This window comes from Nematolebias whitei, chromosome 5 (assembly GCF_014905685.2).
Source record: "Nematolebias whitei isolate Nwh7 chromosome 5, NemWhi1, whole genome shotgun sequence".
NCBI classification, from domain to species: Eukaryota; Metazoa; Chordata; class Actinopteri; order Cyprinodontiformes; family Rivulidae; genus Nematolebias; species Nematolebias whitei.
Genome location: NC_056502.1, coordinates 35770502 through 35791002, shown reverse-complemented (window position 1 = coordinate 35791002; position 20501 = coordinate 35770502). Strand labels below are relative to the sequence as shown.

Below are 20501 nucleotides of genomic sequence, written 5' to 3'. Positions count from 1 at the left end.
GAGACGGCTTTTCTCTTTTTTACATAAATTACTTCCTTCACCCCCCTCTCAAACCATCTGTGTTCTCGGTCCAAAATGTGCACATTTTGGTCCTCAAAAGAGTGTCCCTTATCTGTGAGATGGAGGTGAACAGCTGAGTCTTGTCCTGTGGAGCTGGCTCTCCTGTGTTGAGTCATGCGTCTGTGAAGAGGCTGTTTAGTTTCTCCAATGTAGAGGTCTGGACAGTCCTCGCTGCACTGGACCGCACACACTACACCACTCTGTTTGTGTATGGGTGTCTTGTCCTTAGGGTGGACCAGCCTCTGTCTGAGAGTCCTGCTGGGTTTGAAATGTACTGGGATGTTGTGTTTGTTGAAGATCCTTCTGAATTTCTCTGATACTCCAGCAACATAAGGGATGACGATGTTTTTCCGTCTGTTGTTGTCCTTTTTCTGTTTATTGGTGTGTTTTGTAGATTTCCTCACTGACTTGACAAAAGCCCAGTTAGGATATCCACATGTTAGAAGAGCTTCTTGAACGTGTTTCAGTTCCTTTTCCTTCCCTTCTGTCTTCGTGGGGACGCATTCGGCCCGATGTTGTAAAGTTCTGATGACAGAGAGTTTTTGTTCCAGTGGATGGTGGGAGTCAAACAGAAGATACTGGTCTGTGTGGGTTGGTTTTCTGTAAACTTCAATGTTGAGGCTGTCCTCTCTCCATTTGAACCAAACAGTCCAAAAAAGGCAGCTTGTTGTCGTTTGCATCCTCTCTGGTGAACTTGATGTTGTTATCGGCCGAGTTAATGTGTCTGGTGAACGCTTCTATTTCCTTGGCTTGGATTTTGACCCAGGTGTCATCCACATAACGGAACCAATGGCTTGGCTTAGTTCCCTCATAGTGTAGGGCTCTCTGTTCCACTTCCTCCATGTAGAGATTGGCAACAATGGGTGACACTGGAGATCCCATGGCACAGCCGTGCTTCTGTCTGTGTTACTCGCTCGCCAGTTTAGCAGCTTAGTGCGGGCAGTAGTTGACCAGGGAGGCTGATCATAAACACATATTCATGTTAGGAGGATGCTTGAGAGGAGCGCTACGTAGCTTCTTAGCTTAGCAGTAACTGTGACGCTGTAAGACGCTGCAGGTGTAAGAGACGTGGTGTGTTCAGGTGCATTAAAGTTGAAATGTCTTTAAAACCCCACACCTTATTGTCCTCAAGCTTCATGAGAAACATCATTTAGATGAGTAGTGTTGAACACAAGTACAAAAGTCTAGTGATGGTGTTTTTTATTTCTCTATTAAGACAAATCGTGCCGATCTGACGCTCTGTATTAAAGTGTATTAAAGTTAAAATGTCTTTAAAACCCACAGATGAATTTACACAAACTTGGTGAGAAACATGTTTTAAATGTGTGGAATTGAAGAAACTCTAGGTGAAATGTTGCTTTTTTGTACACTAGTGTACACTTTTGTAACGTGCACGCATGCACGCACGCACACACACACATCCCTACACACACCATTGTGCCCCCCCCCCACATTACAGATGCTTCTGACACCCTTGTTACAAACCAAGTGCTGAATTAACTTAAAACATTTGTTTTGTTAAACGCAGACATGAATGTACTGAATTACAAATTTATTGAAAACTCTGCACCATAACAGCACACTTAAACACACCAAGAGCTTCACGAGCTTGGTCAAACGTAAAAACAACACTTTAATTTGTTCAGCCAGTACGCTAGTGCATGACATCACTCAGAGCACAAAGCATAGAATTAGTGAATAGATCTTCCCAGTCATGGATTGGTCACGTTGTCACCAATCCAGAAAATATTCCTATATCGGTATCAATATCGATATTGGTATTGGCTCGGTGCATTTCTAGTTTATTTTCTAAACACAACGTCCCAGTGGCTTTTAAACCCCAAAATACATTACAGCAAAGACTGGTTCATCCCAAAGATCCAGTCCCCCAACACAGAGTAATATTGTGTATGCTGTTCAGTGTCAGGAGGGTGATCAGTCTTACATCGAGGAAACTAAACAGCCACTGGCCAAAAGGATGGCCCAGCACAGAAGATCAACATCATCAGGCCAGGACTCTGCGGTCTACACTCATCTCCAGGCCAGCGGTCACTCTTTCAGGGATGAAGATGTTCACATCCTTGACAGAGAGGAACGATGGTTTGAGGAGTGAATGAAGCCATCTTTGTGAAGAGAAACCGTCAGTCATTAAACAGAGGTGGAGGCCTCAGTATCCAACCGTCCCCCTTTGACAATGCTTTCATTACTAGTATCACTCAGACCTCTGTGAATAACAAGCAGCTTTCAGGGTTCTAACGATCCATTATTAGGTTGATGGTCCTCCTTGATCATGTGAACAGCTGGTTCTGGTTGTCAACAACAAACTGGTTGATCCACTATGCATAGGTGCTATTTATAAGACGGGTCCCATTTACAACACACGTTTTTTGAGTGAAACCGCTGATTTTCTGCTGCTGTTCAGCCGTTCATTTACACAACGGTCCTTGTTCTCTCTGAGACCAAAAGTTTCTGAGAATCCATGTCAGAGTGGAGATTTTCATGTGAACCTCTCGCAGAGGTATGAAATGCTCCTCAAGTGAGACGTCGCACATGCGCACTACAGGCAGCTGCAGTCAAAAGTTTTTCTGCACTAAACGCAGTTATAATAAATGGCAGAGAGCAGAGTGTTTTTTTTTGCTACTCACACTTTTACATCATGTAGCAGCAAAACTAATAAAATCCAGTTACAAAAAGACGTCGGTTTATTCATCAGTTTGAACGCTACTGTGTTCATGCAGACGCTGCATGCACAATGAATGCATCTGATCAGGGTTGCCAGATAATTATCAAATGTTTTATTTACCTCCTCCTTTTCTGTGCACATGTTCAACAAACACAACACACACCTCATCTTAGAATATCTTTACTCAGCACACATGACAGTTTAGGTAAAAAAAAAAACAATCATTTTAAAGCCACAGTACTAGAGTTCAAAATTTCTTAGCTGGCAACCCTACCGACATGGAAACTACAGTGTTTTCGTGTAAATCTGCTCTTAAAAAAACACCAGTTTCCAGAAGTTGTTCTCGTATAAACAGAGCCTGAGTTTGTTGCAGCTCCTCAGACTGAAGAAGTCTTTTGGATAAAAGATAAAATGTTTCAATAAAGAAGAATTTGTCCAGAGGAACTGACTCAACCTTAGATTTATCTACCTAGATTATTGAGCAGCATCAGGATATGAAACATAAACACTCTGTAAATAACCAAGTAGAACAATGAAACATTTTTGATTTTAATCATATTTTCCTGTACATGTTTGTCAAAAAATAAAAGGTGGAGTTGTTTTCGATAACAAATGCTAACAAGGCAAGGTCATGTTCATTTTTCAGAAACAGACATTGATGCAGCATGTGCTACGTTGTGACTATGAGGCATGTCGACAATATCTGATGAACCTCGAGCAAGCCTTCCTTTTGGATCAGGGCAGCCAGGCCCTTGGAGCACTTCTGAGCCATCGATGTGATGGAAACCGCAACATCCTTCATGCTGCCGTATCCGTCTGCTTCCCTGTTAGTAACAAAGAGACCAAAGAGGAGGAAGGTACGATGTTTGTGTCTGTTTGTTTAAAATCTGGCTTTTAATTTATTAGTTTTTCTGTTTTTAATTTATTTGTTAGGTTTACCATTAATTGAAAATTTTAAATTGAAAAACTGACAACTTTTAACAAGCTCTTCAAGCTTGAACTCTGCTCCTGTTTTCTTAAAACTGCCTTCTTCTTGCTGACTCTTTCATGACGATGGCCATGTTGTTTATTTCAGAAGCTGAAAGGTCAGAGAGGAACACATTTGCTGAGCGTCTGTCTGCTGTTGAAGCAATTGCCAATGCTATCTCTGTGGTATCGAGCAATAGCTCAGGAAATAGAACAGGCTCTAACAGCAGAGGGTAAATTACATGTTTTGCATTTTTGTGGCACTGAAAATATACAAATGAAAGTAGATATTGCTAAAAAATTATTCCACAAGGTTTACTGTAACCACAGATTTATGCTGTCAGTCTCTCCCCATCAATGTCCACCAGTAGCTTTGTAGTACTTTATGTCCTCTTAATTTGAAAATTGATTAAATTAAACTACAAAATTGGTCGTGAACAGGCTTCGTCTAAGGGAGATGATGAGGAGGTCTCTCAGAGCTGCAGGTCTTGGCCGCCATGAGTCTGGCCCTTCATCCAGTGACCATCAAGACCCAGTCTCCCCACCCATTGCTCCACCAAGTTGGGTTCCAGACCCCCCACCTATGGACCCTGGTGAGTTTTATGTTAAAACTACAATGTTTGCAGAACATGGTTATTGTCAACAGTCCTCAAAAGGGAGAGTTTTGATTACTTTTCTAATCAACAGATGGGGACATTGACTTTATTCTTGCGCCAGCTGTTGGTTCACTAACAACTGCCTCCTCTGGCACTAGCCAAGGACCCAGCACCTCCACCATACCAGGTATGTGGCTTTTTATCATGATATTAAAAGATAACGAGAAAAATTTGACCTTTGTGTTTTGCCCAGCTACATTTTTTACATGAGGTACTTCTAAATAAGCTAACATTTATCAGTTCAAGTCAACTTTATTGTCGTTTCCACCACGTGCTGAAATTGTGTACACAGGGTCCCAGTTACACCCAAAAATAGCAAAATAAAAAGTATAAAAAGAAATTGTAATAAGGATCTACGATATCCACTAAGACAGTACTTCCCAAAGTGGGTACTTGTATCCCTTGGGGTATGCAAGAGGGATGTAGGGGATACGTGAGAAAATTTGGGGAGGGAAAAAACAAAAGAAGTGTGAAAAGAGCCAGACTACACACACATAAATAGACCGAGGCCTCTTCTTACATAACCAAATAATACACGTGTAAATGCTGCCATCTAGTGTTCAGCAAAGTTATTGCACCGACAAAGTAGAAGACTGTCTCGCTGAATGAATACCTGTTAATCAAAGCAGCCTTTGCTCAACTTTTTGTTGGGGCTGTGAAAACGTCAGAAGCCATTGCTGGATTTCTGGATCGGGCTGCACAGAACAGCCTGCGCTGGCCAAACGCACTGTAAAGACTTTGATGCCCTTTGCTACAACGTACTTGTGTGAAAGTGCGTTCTGACGAATATGAAAACAAAATACAGAGCAAGACTTTGTGATGAGAACGATTTAAGACTCACACTGTCTCAAATTAAGCCAAACATAACAGTTGTGTGCATCCTTCCAAGCACACCCTTTCCATTAAAACTTGTGAGTTTAATTAAATACACACAGTATGTTCAATGACTGTTAGTTATCATAAAGGCCACTTCCTACTCAGCTCCTGCAACCTGGAGCACCTTGCAACAGGAACAGAAGTCGTCCACATTGATTTCTTTAAGGGGTTTCAAACATTTGATAATGTCAATGGAAAAATTAAGACAGATTATGTTCTTGTTTTTAGTATTTTGCTCGGTTTTACGGCACAATGATTTATTGTTTTATACACTACAGTACTCTTATTTTAACTGCATTTTTACTGTAGTTTATTGTTGTCATTGTTTACTGCTATTGTTGTCTGTACTTTATGTTCTGTCTGGAACACGTCTCTCTTGTGAATGAGTCCTCGTGCCTCAATGAGACTAGCCTGTATAAATAAAGGTTGAATGAATGAAATATAATTTTTTTTTGCAATATATAAATTCTACACAGGCTAAATGTTTGGATAATTCAGTCTATAGACAAGTCTGCTGGCTTCCTTAGATAAAGAACTTTACTAATTGGGTTTTCTATGTATGTGAATGTTTCTGTAAAGTGCCCTGAGACAACTTTGTTGTGATTTGGTGCTATAAAATAAACTGAATTGAATTAAACATGTTGCTTATTAATGCTGACATTTATTAATAAATATCATTTGTAGCAATAAAATTAACAGTTTTTAAGATTTTATTTGATATGTGCAGTGTTTACGAACACATTTTAAAGGGAGGGTACTTGGCTAGAGGGCAGATGTCTGAACAAAGTTTGGGAACCACTGCACTAAGATATACACTAAACACTAATAATGTAAAACAATACGGCGAAACAGCAGCCCGAACATGACAATTATAACTTCGCACTATTATCTTTATGTAAATTGGACCTGTGTGAGCTGTACATTTTATTTTTACACACCGTAATCTTGTATGCAGGACCATCAACTGAGCCGTCTGTGGTTGAGTCGAAGGACAGGAAAGCCAATGCTCACCTTATCCTCAAGCTGATGTGTGATAGTGTTGTCCTGAGGCCACACCTACGAGACCTGCTCTCTGCAAAGTAGGATTTAAAAAAAAAATACTGTTTAGGTGCATAAAAAGCTTGCAATAAATATTTTAAGTTACCCTTCTTTATTTTTTTTCCCTTTTTTTTTAGCAAATCTTATTTGCGTGTCTTAAGTGTGTGCATATTTTGTTGCTTTGACAGGGATGCCAGAGGAATGACTCCATTCATGCTGGCTGTCAGTGGGAGAGCCTACCCAGCAGCTATTACTGTGCTTGAAGCTGCTCAAAAAATTGCCAAGAGTAAGTTCTTAAATTTGCATTTCTCTCTAAACTAGTTTGTCATTTAAAGGAAGCGTATTTCTGTATTAATAACTCAGCATGCCTAACATGTACCCTAACAGAAATTTATTTTTACCAGCCACCAATAATATGGATAATGGTTTTTGATTTTTTTCTTGTCTTTTCTCTTTTCATATGTTTTTATTATTGCTGTTCTCAAACACAGTGGGTGACCCGAGCATCACTGAGAAAGAGGATGCAGATACGGTGTTCATGGAAATGATTTGTCCCTCTGGAACCAACCCAGATGATTCTCCGCTCTATGTCCTCTGTTGCAACGACACCTGCAGTTTCACCTGGACTGGAGCCGAGCATATTAACCAGGTCAGCCCTGCATGATACTTCTGCATGCAAATGAGCTCTTAACTGGAGAGAATGTATTGTTTCTAAACTGTATTATGTTCATTTATGAAGAGTCAGATTTTTGAATTCACTCATCAATGTTTTATTGGCTACCTGAGATTTTTCATAACACTAAGTTTGTATTTAGGACATCTTTGAGTGTCGAACATGTGGACTGCTCGAGTCTCTCTGCTGCTGCACCGAGTGTGCCAGAGTGTGTCACAAAGGACACGACTGCAAGTAAGTCCTTGTTTTCTGTTCAACTTTGCAAAGATTTCATCCACTCCTGCCATCACACTTTGAGGGGTGGGACTGATCATGCGCCTCACAATTCGATTGCAATTTGATTTATAAAACGATTATTGATGCATCTCAATGAATCTGTATGCAAACTTAAACAATCCTGAGCATAGAATTTCACAGACCTAAAGGAAAATTATTGGGCGGCTGTTGTCGAGTGGTTAGAGCAGTCGTCCTCCAATGCAAGAGTTGGGGGTTCGAATCCACCAGCAGTCACATGCTGAAGTGTCCCTGGGCAAGACACTGAACCCCTCATAGCCTCTGATGTGTGTCCCATCGGTGTATGAATGTGATAAATCACTGATTAGTCTCTTTAGAATGATTTGTTCAATTAGCTTTGTAGATCTAGTAGAGTGCTGTATGAATGGGTAAATGAGGCACCGATTATGTTGAAAAGGGCTTTGAGTGTTTTGGTAGAAAGGTGCAATAGTACAGTCCATTTACCATTTATTCCACACTACAGGCAAAACAGTTTTCATTAAAAACAGGATTTTGGGAACAAAAGGAACAAACTGTTAAAAGGCTGAGTAAAGTAGCACAAGATTCAGTGACACTGGATGTCTGGGCATCACACGTTAAAGCTATTTTACCTTCTTTTGCCTTTCCATGACTTGATTTTTGGTCCCAGTGATTTGGAAGTGGCTTTGATGATCACACCGTCTTATGGCTCCAAGCCTCTGTTTTCAACCACTGAATATGAACACAAATCTTCACAACCAAAGTTTCTGTGGTCTTCATATTTCACTTAGCCTTTTTCAAGTTGGGTGAAAACTTTGGCTCTTTGTCCAACATTTTTCAGTCAGGTCATCTGGACAGTTTCTTTTTTTGTGCTGAAATGTTTCTGCACAAAAAAAGAAACTGTCCAGATGACCTGACTGAAAAATGTTGGGTTGTATACCTGAATTATTGAGCATGGACTTTGTTGTTTGGCTCTTTGTCTTTTCTTTTTCCTCTCCATGTCAAAACATGTGCACAACTTCCATAATGTGTGGCTCTTACTTCATAAAATGTGAAGTTCTTCTAAATGCTGGCTTTCAGTGAAGAATTAGTTATTTTGAATGACTCTGTCAGTCATCTGTTTCTTGTGACTGTACTTTAGTCTCCCACCTTTTGTATTCCTCAATGTGATGTTATTAACAGTAAATATGCATCAGTTTTTGACATTTTTAAATTGATTCAGAGTTGGTTGTATTCATATCTGCATTATGAAGCATTGAAACTGATTCTAACCTGAACCATTACCTGTTATTAATATCTTTCTTATGCCTTTTTAATTTTGTTCTTTCTCAGGTTGAAAAGGACTTCTCCTACAGCATACTGTGACTGCTGGGAAAAATGCAAGTGCAAAACACTTATAGCAGGCCAGAAGGCTGCTCGGCTAGACTTATTGTACAGGTTACTCACAACCACAAACCTGGTCACTACACCAAACAGCAGGTAAGCTCTATTTGGCACCTCCTATTTTTGACTCTGTTAGTTGGCAAATTTGGGTAAGAAATGCTAAACTAGTATTGTTGTACTTGGAGCTAATTTAACAAATGGATGTCCTTTTATATCAGAATGTTCCAGTTTAATTTCTAAATAAGCAACGGGGGATTCATCTGTTTAACTTGTTTCCATATGTAGGGGGGAACACATTTTACTGTTCCTGGTTCAGACTGTTGCCAGGCAAAGTGTTGAGCACTGTCAGTACAGACCGCCACGCATTAGAGAGGACAGGAACCGCAAATCTGCTAATGCAGAAGGTACATTCACTTTCATGCTTTTATCTCCTTTTAAGCCAAACAATAGTCATTTTTGATTTTTTTTGTTTGTTTTCTCACACTAAATTGTCATTAAGCAATACAGCTGTTATATTTTTCACAGACTCTGATATGCCAGATCATGACCTTGAGCCTCCTCGCTTTGCTCAGCTGGCTCTGGAGAGGGTCCTGCAGGACTGGAACGCCCTCAAATCTATGATAATGTTTGGTTCTCAGGAAAACAAAGATCCGTAAGTATCGCAGTCGAACTTTGTTTTGTTTGCTTAGGAATGAGCGACTTTCATAATGTAATTTATGAATTGATAAACCATATCAGTGAGCCAAGTATAGATTATTAAATGGGAGTAACCAAAAATATGCTGGGGTACAGTTTGCTGTCAAAGTGGGAAGAATGGTTAACATTTTTTCTTTGTAGGGCTGCACAATTGTGGATGAAAAATCACATTTTAACCATTATTGAAGTAATTGTTTTGTTTTTTTACACAATTACTGTTTGAGTTTGCGTGCACTGCATTTTTTTCACTTAAAGGTCTTAAATGTTGAGCTTTTCCAAAGACGCCTTCAGTCTGAACTTTTCATTAAAGTGACAACAAAGAGACAAAAAATAAACTCATTAATAAAATCAGCAATATACACTACAATTATATTTTAGGGCTCTGTAAAACATTTCTCCCACAAATGCCTGTCTGGTTTTCATTTTATTTTTTTATTCATTTTTATTTATCTAAATTCCATATTTGACAGTTTTCAAGTAAAATTTCATGTGACTCTAAAAATAATTTAATATTTCATAAATATTACATTAAATATACTGTAAAACATAATATCTTCATGTTTTATAACTTCATGCTCAATAATCCTGGATGGTTTCTTTATGTTGAAACGTTTCGTTTTTCATCCAAAGGACTTCATCAGTCCGAGGAGCCACAACAAACTCAGTGTTAAATAGCACCTTTATATAGTAGATTAACCAGTTTGATGGTGCTCCCATGGTTTCAGGAGTCCGCTCTCTCCCCCACCAACTCGTTTGAGGCAGTCATGGCCAAAGTGGTTCAAAACATAAAAGTTCATGCTCCGTAAATTAGCTATGTTTTTCTGTCTAGATTTTTTTCTGTTTATTTACAGCAGAAATCATAGGCTCTAATGCTTTCTCTCATTGTTTGAACATCAGACTGCTGAACAGATTTGTTGTTTGGCCAAGTGGTGCAGACAACACAGAGGAGCAAGTCTTGTGTAAAATGTGCTTTGAGTTCCTCCATCTTTACTGCTGTGACTTTAAAATGCCACCAGAAGGTGCACATGGGTTTACAGACGCTGGTCATAAAATTAAAATGTCATGAAAAAGTTGATTTATTTCAGTAATTCCATTTAAAAAGTGAAACTTGTATATTCATTCATTACACACAGTCTGATATATTTCAAATGTTTATTTCTTTTAATGTTGATGATTATAACTGACAACTAATGAAACCCCCAAATTCAGTATGTCAGAAAATTAGAATATTACTTAAAACCTTTGCAGATGATGTGGTCCTGTTGGCGTCATCGTGCCGTGATCTTCAGCTCTCACTGGAGCGGTTCGCAGCCGTGTGTGAAGCGGCTGAGATGAGAATCAGCACCTCTAAATCTGAGGCCATGGTCCTCAACCGGAAAAGGGTGGATTGATCTCTTCAAGTCGAGGGTGAGGTTCTGCCTCAAGTGGAGGAGTTCAAGTATCTCTGGGTTTTGTTCACAAGTGAGGGAAGAATGGAGCATGAGATTGACAGACGGATTGGTGCAGCATCTGCAGTATTGCAGACTCTGTACCGGTCCGTTGTGGTGAAGAGAGCTGAGCTGTAAGGCAAAGCTCTCTGTTTACCGGTCAGTCTACGTTCCTACCCTCACCTATGGTCATGAGCTCTGGGTAGTGACCAAAAGAATGAGATTGCGGATAAAGGTGGTTGAAATGAGTTTCCTCCGCAGGGTAGCTGGACTCTCCCTTAGAGATAAAGTGAGAAGTTCAGTTATTCGGGAGAGACTTGGAGTAGAACCGCTACTCCTCCATGTTGAGAAGAGCCAGTTGAGGTGGTTCGGGCATCTGGTAAGGATGCCCCCTGGGCGTCTCCCTAGAGAGGTGCTTCGGGCATGTCCAACTGAGAGGAGACCCCAGGGAAGACCCAGGACACGCTGGAGAGACTATGCCTCTCAGTTGACCTGGGAACGCCTTGGAATCCTCCCAGAAGAGGTGGCTGTGGAAAGAGATGTCTGGGCCTCCCTGCTCAAGCTGCTGCCCCCGCGACCCGACTTTGGAATAAGCGGAAGATAATAGATGGATGGATTTTTAGAAATGTTGACCAACTGAAAAGTATGAGCATGTACAGCACTCAATACTTAGTTGGGGCTCCTTTTGCCTGGATTACTGCAGCACTGCGGCGTGGCATGGAGTCGATCAGTCTGTGGCACTGCTCAGGTGTTATGAGAGCCCAGGTTGCGCTGATGGTGGACTTAAGCTCTTCTGAATTGTTGTCTGGTGTATCACATCTTCTTCACAATACCACATATATTTTTTATGGGGTTAAGATCAGGCGAGTTTGCTGGCCAATTAACAGGGATACTATGGACCTTAAATCAGGTGCTGGTAGCTTTGGCACTGTGTGCAGGTGCCAAGTCCTGTTGGAAAATGAATTCTTCATCTTCATAAAGTTGGTCAGCTGCAGGAAGCATGAAGTGCTCTAAAACTTCCTGGTAGATGGCTGCGTTTACCTTGGACCTCAGAAAACACAGTGGCCCAACACCAGCAGATGACATGGCACCCCAAACCATCACTGACTGTGGAAACTTGACTCTGGACCTTGAGCAACGTGGATTCTGTGCCTCTCCTCTCTTCCACTAGACTCTGGGATCTTGATTTCCAAAGGAAATGCAAAATTTACTCTAATCATAGAACATGACTCTGAACCACTCAGCAGCGATCCAGTCCTTTTGTCTTTAGCCCAGGCGAGATGCTTCTGACACTTGTCTCTTGTTCAAGAGTGGCTTGACACAAGGAATGCAACGCTGAAACCCATGTCTTGCTTACGTTTGTGCGTGGTGGTTCTTGAAGCACTGACTCCAGCTGCAGTCTACTCTTTGTGAATCTCTCCCACATTTTGGAATGGGTTTTGTTTCACAATCTTCTCCAGGGTGTAGTTACCCCTATTGCTTGTACACTTTTCTCTACCATGTTGTTTCCTTTCCTTCGCCTCTGTATTCATGTGCTTGGACACAGAGCTCTGTGAACAGCCAGCCTCTTTAACAATGACCTTTTGTGTCTTGCCCTCCTCGTGCAAGGTGTCATTGGTCGTTTTTTGGACAATTGTCAAGTCAGTAGTCTTCCCCATGATTGTGTAGCCTACAGAACTAGACTGAGAGACCATTTAAAGGCCTTGCAAATTTGGGGTTTTCTTTAGTTGTCAGTTATAATCTTCAATATTAAAAAAATAAAAATTTTAAATATATGTCTGTGTGTAATAAATGAATATAATACACAAGTTTCACTTTTTGAATGGAATTACTGAAATAAATCAACTTTTTCATGATATTCTAATTTTATGGCCAGCACCTGTAGATGGCAGAAGTGCTCCTCAATCAGAAGGAAAGACTAAATAATAGCAAACTTACAAAGCAGAAATGGGAAAACATGTTTTTATTTTATTTATTTTTTCCAATTAGGCCATTTTTTGTAAAACCTTTTGTGGCTGAAATAAAAGTTATAAATTTACATTTTATTTGCACAGCCTTGCTTCTTGGAGCCAATTGAAAAATAATCTTGATTTTAAAAAACAGTGCTTGGCAATGATTGGCTGCCAAATGGCGGCCACAGGAGCGTGCACGGGAAGACTTTAACAAGAATTTAACAAGATTAACACTTAAAAACAATAATTTGTTAGCTCAAAATTATAGTGTGCTCAAAATTATAGTGAAGGTGTGTCTAACTATTGCTTAATAAAAGGACTTTAACGGTCAAATTAGCTTTATTTCAAAAGCTGATATGCGGAAGCAAGAGCGTGCCATGCATTTCTTTGAAATTTAACACGATAACCACCTAAAATCAATTATTTGCTCGACATTATAGTAAAGGTGTATCTCAGTTTAACATTTTTCTTAATAAAAGCACTTTAATGGTAAAATCAGCTGTTTTTCAAAAGTATTTGCTGCCTCGGTGCTCCGGGAGTGGGGAGAGAGAGGAAATCATGAAGGAGGAACGCTACACATTTCTTTGAAATTTAACAAGATAAGAATGTAAAACAATTTGTTTGTTCAACATTATAGCAAAGGTGTGTCTCAGTTGAACTTTTACTTAATAAATGCACTTCAGTGGTCAAATTAGCTGCATTTTGCTGGGGCGGCGCAGCGAAATGGAAGCTGATTTGACGGTTACTCCAAGCATGATCTCGGAGCTGGACGAAGGTGGGAGGCTATGGCAAGCCGATTGTGTCATTAATAACCACTTTTACCTGTTACATGACTAAGCGGCATGCTATACTAGAGTTCTATCTAGCGGCTGAAAATGGTAGTGTTCAATCAGAATGAATGAAACGGTCATATCGCAGTCAAAAATTGGGTTATACGTATGGGGAAAGAAACAAAACAAAAATAAGTTGCTTCGGCGTATAAGTTGCAGTGTATGCAAATTAGGCAAAAGGTGCGACTTATACGCTGGAAAATACGGTAAATTAAACTGACTAAGCTTCCATTAAATCTCACTATAATATTAAAAAAAGGCTCACAGCTTCTTCTCCAATAATATATGTTGAAATATATGTTTAGTTTTGAGGGAAAAATCAAATTCCAACTTCACGCCAATTTAGTTGAAATGGTATTTTGAGACCTGTGTGTTTTCTGTTTGTCAGACTTAGTGCCAGCAGCAGAATTGCTCACCTCCTGCCTGAAGAACAGGTGTACTTGAATCAGCAGAGTGGCACCATTCGCCTTGACTGTTTCACACACTGCCTCATCGTCAAGTGTGCTCCTGACATCACTGTAAGTCCAGTTTGTGTGCATTCAGCTCAAATCAGGCTCTGTCACTCATTAAATCAAACAGCTGCAGTAGCACATCCACCATTAAGGGATTTTTCTTTGTTTTCATCTGTTCACTTGTGTGGAGTTATATTCTTATAATGCTTCATTTTAACATTTCCCCCTCCTTTATTAGTTTATAGATACATTACTTGGAACTTTGGTAAAGGAGCTGCAGAACAAGTATACGCCCGGCCGGAGAGAGGAGGCGATCACCGTCACAAGGAGGTTTCTGCGCTCCGTAGCTCGGGTGTTTGTTATTCTCAGTGTAGAGATGGCCTCATCCAAAAAGAAAAAGTAAGAACATGTTATGCTGATTACTTTGTAATGTGGAGATAAAAATCTCTGCTTGTGTATTCATTCAAAATTAACTTTAATATTGGTCCTGTCTTAGTAAAATATATATGATTACAAGGGTAAACACTGATTTGAATATTTGTGAAACTGAGAAGTAGGAAATATTTAGCTTAAAATCTAAGCCACTTATTAACAGGAAAGGAGCAAATAAGAGTACAGCAGTCCCTCATTTATCGTGGGGTTTAGGGGCCACGTCCCCGCGATAATTGATAAGCCGTGAAGTAGGGATACAGTAGTCCAAGTTCAAGTAAACTTTGTTTACACACTTCCGCTTCCTCTTCCTTCTCCGTCTGCGCCGCCTCCCAGGCCCGACAACAATCCACGGAGAGCCATGTGATCTCACTAGATCATCTGGGATGTTATGCGTGTAATGAAAGTCACTTGAAACAGATATTTGGTGCTGCTCACCGATGTCCAAAAGGATCTGGCGTCCATAGTTGTTTGCAAACTCAGCAATGCAAACACACAAAAAAGGACATACAAAAACAACATTAAAAAGCACTGAAAGGGAGAGCTGTGAGCCGCTGCAACCATGCGTGCCGTAATATTGCCTTAAACCATTAAACCAAAATACACAGCACCTGGAGTCATTAACTGTGTGTGCAGAGCAGGACAAGTGCAGTTCCCTACAACTTAACAATTTATATACATATAGAGCTTAAATTTGGTGAGGTTATTGCTGAGAACGTTCCTCATGACAAAATGAATCCAAATCAAAAATCCAAGATGGCCACCTTAGCTAAAAGAGCAAAAATGTAGCTCAGGCGCTTTTAGAGCTATTCAACTGAAATTTGGTACAGTGGTAGCTGAGAGTGAACCCAAACACATAGTGCTATCAAATCAACAATTTAAATTGGCAGCAGCCTGGCCGTCCCCATCAAAGTTTCTCCAGGAACTTTCTCGTTATTTTTGACCATCCAAGGAAAGTTCCACCAAATTGAACACTTGTAAAAATGATTAATAATCCAAATATTCTTTTTTCTTATTTTCTTCACAGCAACTTCATCCCCCAGCCCATTGGGAAATGTCGGCGCGTGTTCCAGGCTTTGTTGCCGTACGCTGTGGAGGAGTTGTGTAATGTGGCAGAGTCGCTCATTGTTCCGGTGCGAATGGGTATCACAAGACCCACAGCTCCTTTCACTTTGGCTAGCACGAGCATAGATGCAGTTCAGGGCAGCGAGGAGCTTTTCTCTGTGGAACCGCTACCTCCAAGACCCTCCCCGGACCAGTCCAGCAGGTTAGTCAAAATGTACTTTTTGTTTTTGCTTTTGTTTTATGGAAAATAAAAATATGTGTACAGAAGTAATCTGAATGAGTTTTATCACAGAAAGAAAACGAAGAGAAAAAATGTATATGGACTTTTAAGCACACTTTATTGGCTGTAACAGGCTTGTTTTAATTTTTCCAGCTCAAGCCAAACAGCTGCCTCTTACATCATCAGGAACCCCCAGCCTCGGCGCAGCAGCCAGTCTCAGCCCGTCAGAGGAAGAGACGAGGAGCAGGACGACATTGTGTCAGCAGATGTTGAAGAGGTCTGTTTCCTTTTTGTTAAAAACATTCATCCAGCCTAGGGCTGGGCAATATGGACCAAAATTAATCTCAATATTTTTAAGATAAATATTTATCTTTATCATGATTTAAGATAAATCATGATATATATATATATATATATATATATTTATTTATAAATTATTAAATTAATTAATTGTAAATAATTTTTATAAATTTAAATATTGAGATATTGCCCATCTCTAATCCAGTCATTATCTTTACCCGCTGCTTCCTTTTCGGGTCACTGGTGCTAGGGGTGCACCGATTGCAGTTTTCTGGCTGATTACCGATTTCTAAAAAGTCTGACCTGCCAATTCAGATTTTGGCCAATACCGATTTTGTTTCATAAGCGACACTGTCAGGTGTTATAAGGTCACAATGCAACTTCAATTTTCCAATCTTATTTTATTGAAAAACATACCCTTGAACAATATCCTAGAAACAATACAAACTTGTTTTAATTGGCCATGAGGCAGTGCTCTGAAATATAAATGAAGTTTAGAAAATTCTTGTTAAAACTAAAAAAATTGGTAAAATCGGTTTCTCATGCAAGTATCGGCCAATTTTCCAAAATTAAGGAAATCGGATTTATTGGTGCACCCCTAACTGGTGCTCATGTCCAGCAATCACTGTGCGAGGGGCGGGGGACACCCTGGACAGTTCTCCAGTCCATCACAGGGCCACATAGAGACAAACGAGACACAACCATTCACCCTCTCACTCTCACCTAGGGACAATTTAGAGTCACCAATCAGACTAACATGCATGTTTTCAGTCTGTGAGAGGAAACCAGAGAAAATCCACGCATTCACGGAGAGAACATGCAAACTCCACCTAGAAAGACCCCTGTCTGAGATTTGATCCGGCAACCTTCTCACTGAGAGGCAACAGCTCTACCAAATGTGACACTAAAATATTAAACAAACTTTTGATGCAAGCCACTGAGCGAATATTGGCAGTATTTGTGTATTTATCCAGTACAGTTACAGTGAAGTCTTTATTAAATATTTTCCATTTTTATTTTTACTGTTGTCACTATACCTTTGGTTTCAATTGGACCTTCTTTTGACTTGTGGTTTCTTGGTTGGGGTCTGATGATGATGTTTGTCTCTCAGGTTGAAGTTGTAGAAGGAGTTGCAGGGGAGGAGGACCATCACGATGACCAAGAGGAACAGGGAGAGGAAAACGCCGAAGCAGAGGGGCAGCATGATGAGCACGATGAAGACGGTGAGACACATTTTTATAGAATTTTAAAGTAGCTGTTGACGGTTATTCCTCTAACTAAAGAAGTGTTTTCTCAAAAGTCAGCGAACTTTGCTGGAGGCATCATGTTGTCTTTGTCTCTGCTTTTAGGAAGTGACATGGAGTTGGACCTGCTGGCGGCAGCTGAAACAGAGAGCGACAGTGAAAGCAACCACAGCAATCAGGATAATGCAAGTGGCCGCAGGAGTGTCGTCACTGCAGCAACCGCCGGCTCAGAAGCAGGTTGGTCACCTGCTGTTTTTATTTTATACATAACCTTAAATCATTACTTTAGGGAACATTCCCCTCAGTCACTTAGTGCTTTTCTTTTTAAAAAGGTTTTAGGGAAATGCACCACCTCCTTTCAACTAAAAGATTCAAACAAATTGTTTTAATAAATGACATAGATGTATTGTATTTGTTTTTCTTACTAATTCAGACCTCTTTAGTTCTTAACAAGCAACATTTAAGATTGGGGGGCTTTGTGTTTGGACAGCTAATGATACAGCAGACAAAATGGTCCCTGGCTGAAAACTTGATGTATTTCATTTGCAGGCAGTAGGGTGTCCTTGGCATTTCCTATTTTTGGTATGAGCTCCTCTTTACTTCATGCACACACAGATGTCAGGGCAAGAGTGAATTTGCAAAGTGCATACACAGCGCCCCTCTGAGAGTTCTTCAGTTTCTCATGTTTCACTGCTATTGTCTCGTTTTAACTAATAGTGTCCCCCTTTACAAGATACTTTATTTTTTATTTTTTTATCTTTCATTCTAATAAACTAATTTGAACTTTGTTCCAAGTGTTTTTGATTTGTGTTTTATCGACTTGAAAACGTACGCCATGAATATCCTACTAATAATGTTGGTGTCCGCAATATTTTTCTTTTGCTGCTTTGTTTTCTTAAACTGACAAGAATGGCATTGCTGTTTTACTATTTTTAATTACTTTTTATTTTGGGGGGAAAACATCTAAAATTAACTTTTTTTTAAATCACAACATTCCTATAGAGAAATGTAACTGTTTTGCCTTGAAGCCTCGTTGTTCTGCTTTGTGGTGATGTAATTTACTAACCTGCATAGCTGTTGGTGTAAATGTGAAATAAAAATAAAAGTAGAGGGAATCTAAGATGAACTTTGTCATCTTTAAACTTTCATCATTTGTTTTTACCCCCCTCTTTTTATTGAAGGTGCCAGCAGTGTTCCTGCCTTCTTTTCAGAGGACGACTCCCAGTCGAACGACTCGAGTGATTCGGACAGCAGCAGCAGTCAGAGCGATGATGTCGACCAAGAGACATTTCTTTTAGATGAGCCGCTGGAAAGGACTACCAGCGCCTCACATGCCAACACTGCAGCCCAGGCTCCTCGCTCCATGCAGTGGGCTGTTAGAAACACCCCGAGCCAAAGGACCAGTGGAGGTGCTCCCTCCAGCTCTTCAACTCCAGCTGGTCAGTAAGCAGCCGTCTGGTTTGTACTACAAGTCTACGGTTTTCGGGGTCTTTACAGAAACAGAGTATAAATTGTGCCTGTTATGTTTCTTGTTTTTCAACTAGCGAGCTCCACGGGTTTGATCTATATCGATCCTACAAATCTGCGCCGTTCCAGTGCAATTAGTTCCAGTGCAGCGGCGGCGGCAGCAGCTCTGGAGGCCAGCAACTCCAGCAGCTACCTGACGTCTGCCAGCAGTCTCGCTCGTGCCTACAGCATCGTCATCAGGCAGATATCAGACCTCATGAGTCTGATTCCAAAATATAACCATCTTGTCTACTCTCAGTATCCTGCTGCTGTAAAGCTCTCCTACCAAGATGCCGTCAACCTGCAGGTAATATACAAACACCAAAATAAATGTTCACATTTATTTTTGTATAATAAAATGAAAACCAAATATTCAGTGGTAAATATGCAGCTGTAACATAACAGGAGAATAGTTAATCACTTTGCTGTGATTGATGCGATTTCTGCTGTTGCATATTAAATACTGGTAAAAATCCACGTAATCTCCTCATGATTATAGAGTTTATGCTATTATGTTCATCAGAACTATGTTGAAGAAAAGCTGATTCCAACCTGGAATTGGATGGTGTCCATCATGGATTCCACGGAGGCTCAGTTACGATATGGCTCAGCTCTGTCGTCGGCTGGAGACCCTGGTCACCCCAGTCACCCGCTTCACGCCTCTCAGCACTCTGCTCGCAGGGAACGCATGACTGCTCGGGAGGAGGCCAGCCTCCGCACTTTGGAAGGTCGCAGGTAAGTTTTAATTTATTTTATTTTTTAATACTACTTTCGCAGAACTGATAAAAATAGATTTGATATATATTTAGAAATTAACTACATTTACTTACTTGTAGTGAGGCTGTAAACCTGGTTTCACGTGTTGGCTCGTCTTGTTTTACTTTCAGGAGGGCGGCCACTCTGTTGACTGCCCGTCAAGGCATGATGTCGGCGCGCGGCGACTTCCTGAACTACGCGCTCTCTCTGATGCGCTCTCACAATGATGAGCATTCCGATGTCCTTCCTGTCCTGGACGTGTGCTCGCTAAAGCATGTGGCCTACGTTTTCCAGGCGCTCATTTACTGGATAAAGGCCATGAACCAGCAAACCACCCTGGACACCCCACAGATGGATAGAAAGAGGTAAACCAGGACACTGAGGAAGAAGAATTGTGATCATTGTGTTGGTTAAAAACTGCATCACCAGACAAGTAGTTTTTGTTCATTTATTACTTTTAGTTACAGTTTTTAAATATAATATTTTTAACACCCAGGAATCGAGAGACTTTGGAGCTTGGTCTGGACAATGAGGATTCTGAGCACGAAAACGATGAGGACACTAATCAAAGTAAGGCACACTTCTAATATTTAATAACGGTGTAAAATATTTATATTATATATAGTTTATGCTACTTGGATTAAACCCATCCCTTTCACCATAGGTTCAACTCTACAAGACAAAGATGAAGACCCAGTTCCAGCTGAGACGGGTCAGAACCACCCCTTCTTTCGCCGCTCGGACTCCATGACCTTCCTGGGCTGCATCCCACCCAACCCTTTTGATGTTCCTCTTGCAGAGGCCATTCCACTGGCAGACCAGCCCCATCTCCTGCAGGTCAAACACATGTTTAGCTGTTTGCATAGAGGCTGGTTCTTAAAGAAGAGGCATATTAATTAAGAAAGCTCTAGATTACGTTTGTCAAAAAAATACTTCTCGTACTTCTATTATTATTACGGTAAATATGTCAGAGTACACCTTCATCGTGACTCAGGCAAACCCTAAATTTTAAGAGCTGATGCACTGGCAGCTGTGCA

At 40.5% G+C, this 20501-nt stretch overlaps 1 protein-coding gene across 1 annotated transcript in view; it reads left to right on the top strand.

The window, feature by feature from the left end:
• ubr5 (ubiquitin protein ligase E3 component n-recognin 5) overlaps positions 1-20501 on the top strand; it is a 43628-nt gene that overhangs the window by 9427 nt on the left and 13700 nt on the right. Inside the window, exons 16-38 of the mRNA XM_037677306.1 lie at positions 3390-3600; positions 3819-3942; positions 4151-4302; positions 4397-4492; positions 6197-6320; positions 6468-6565; positions 6771-6928; positions 7095-7186; positions 8537-8683; positions 8873-8991; positions 9113-9239; positions 13881-14010; positions 14183-14343; positions 15401-15640; positions 15812-15935; positions 17070-17181; positions 17308-17439; positions 18384-18641; positions 18747-19015; positions 19232-19443; positions 19596-19829; positions 19961-20034; positions 20129-20301. Coding sequence (XP_037533234.1) covers positions 3390-3600; positions 3819-3942; positions 4151-4302; positions 4397-4492; positions 6197-6320; positions 6468-6565; positions 6771-6928; positions 7095-7186; positions 8537-8683; positions 8873-8991; positions 9113-9239; positions 13881-14010; positions 14183-14343; positions 15401-15640; positions 15812-15935; positions 17070-17181; positions 17308-17439; positions 18384-18641; positions 18747-19015; positions 19232-19443; positions 19596-19829; positions 19961-20034; positions 20129-20301 — 3567 coding nt within the window. The remainder of the gene's footprint in view (positions 1-3389; positions 3601-3818; positions 3943-4150; positions 4303-4396; positions 4493-6196; positions 6321-6467; positions 6566-6770; positions 6929-7094; positions 7187-8536; positions 8684-8872; positions 8992-9112; positions 9240-13880; positions 14011-14182; positions 14344-15400; positions 15641-15811; positions 15936-17069; positions 17182-17307; positions 17440-18383; positions 18642-18746; positions 19016-19231; positions 19444-19595; positions 19830-19960; positions 20035-20128; positions 20302-20501) is intronic.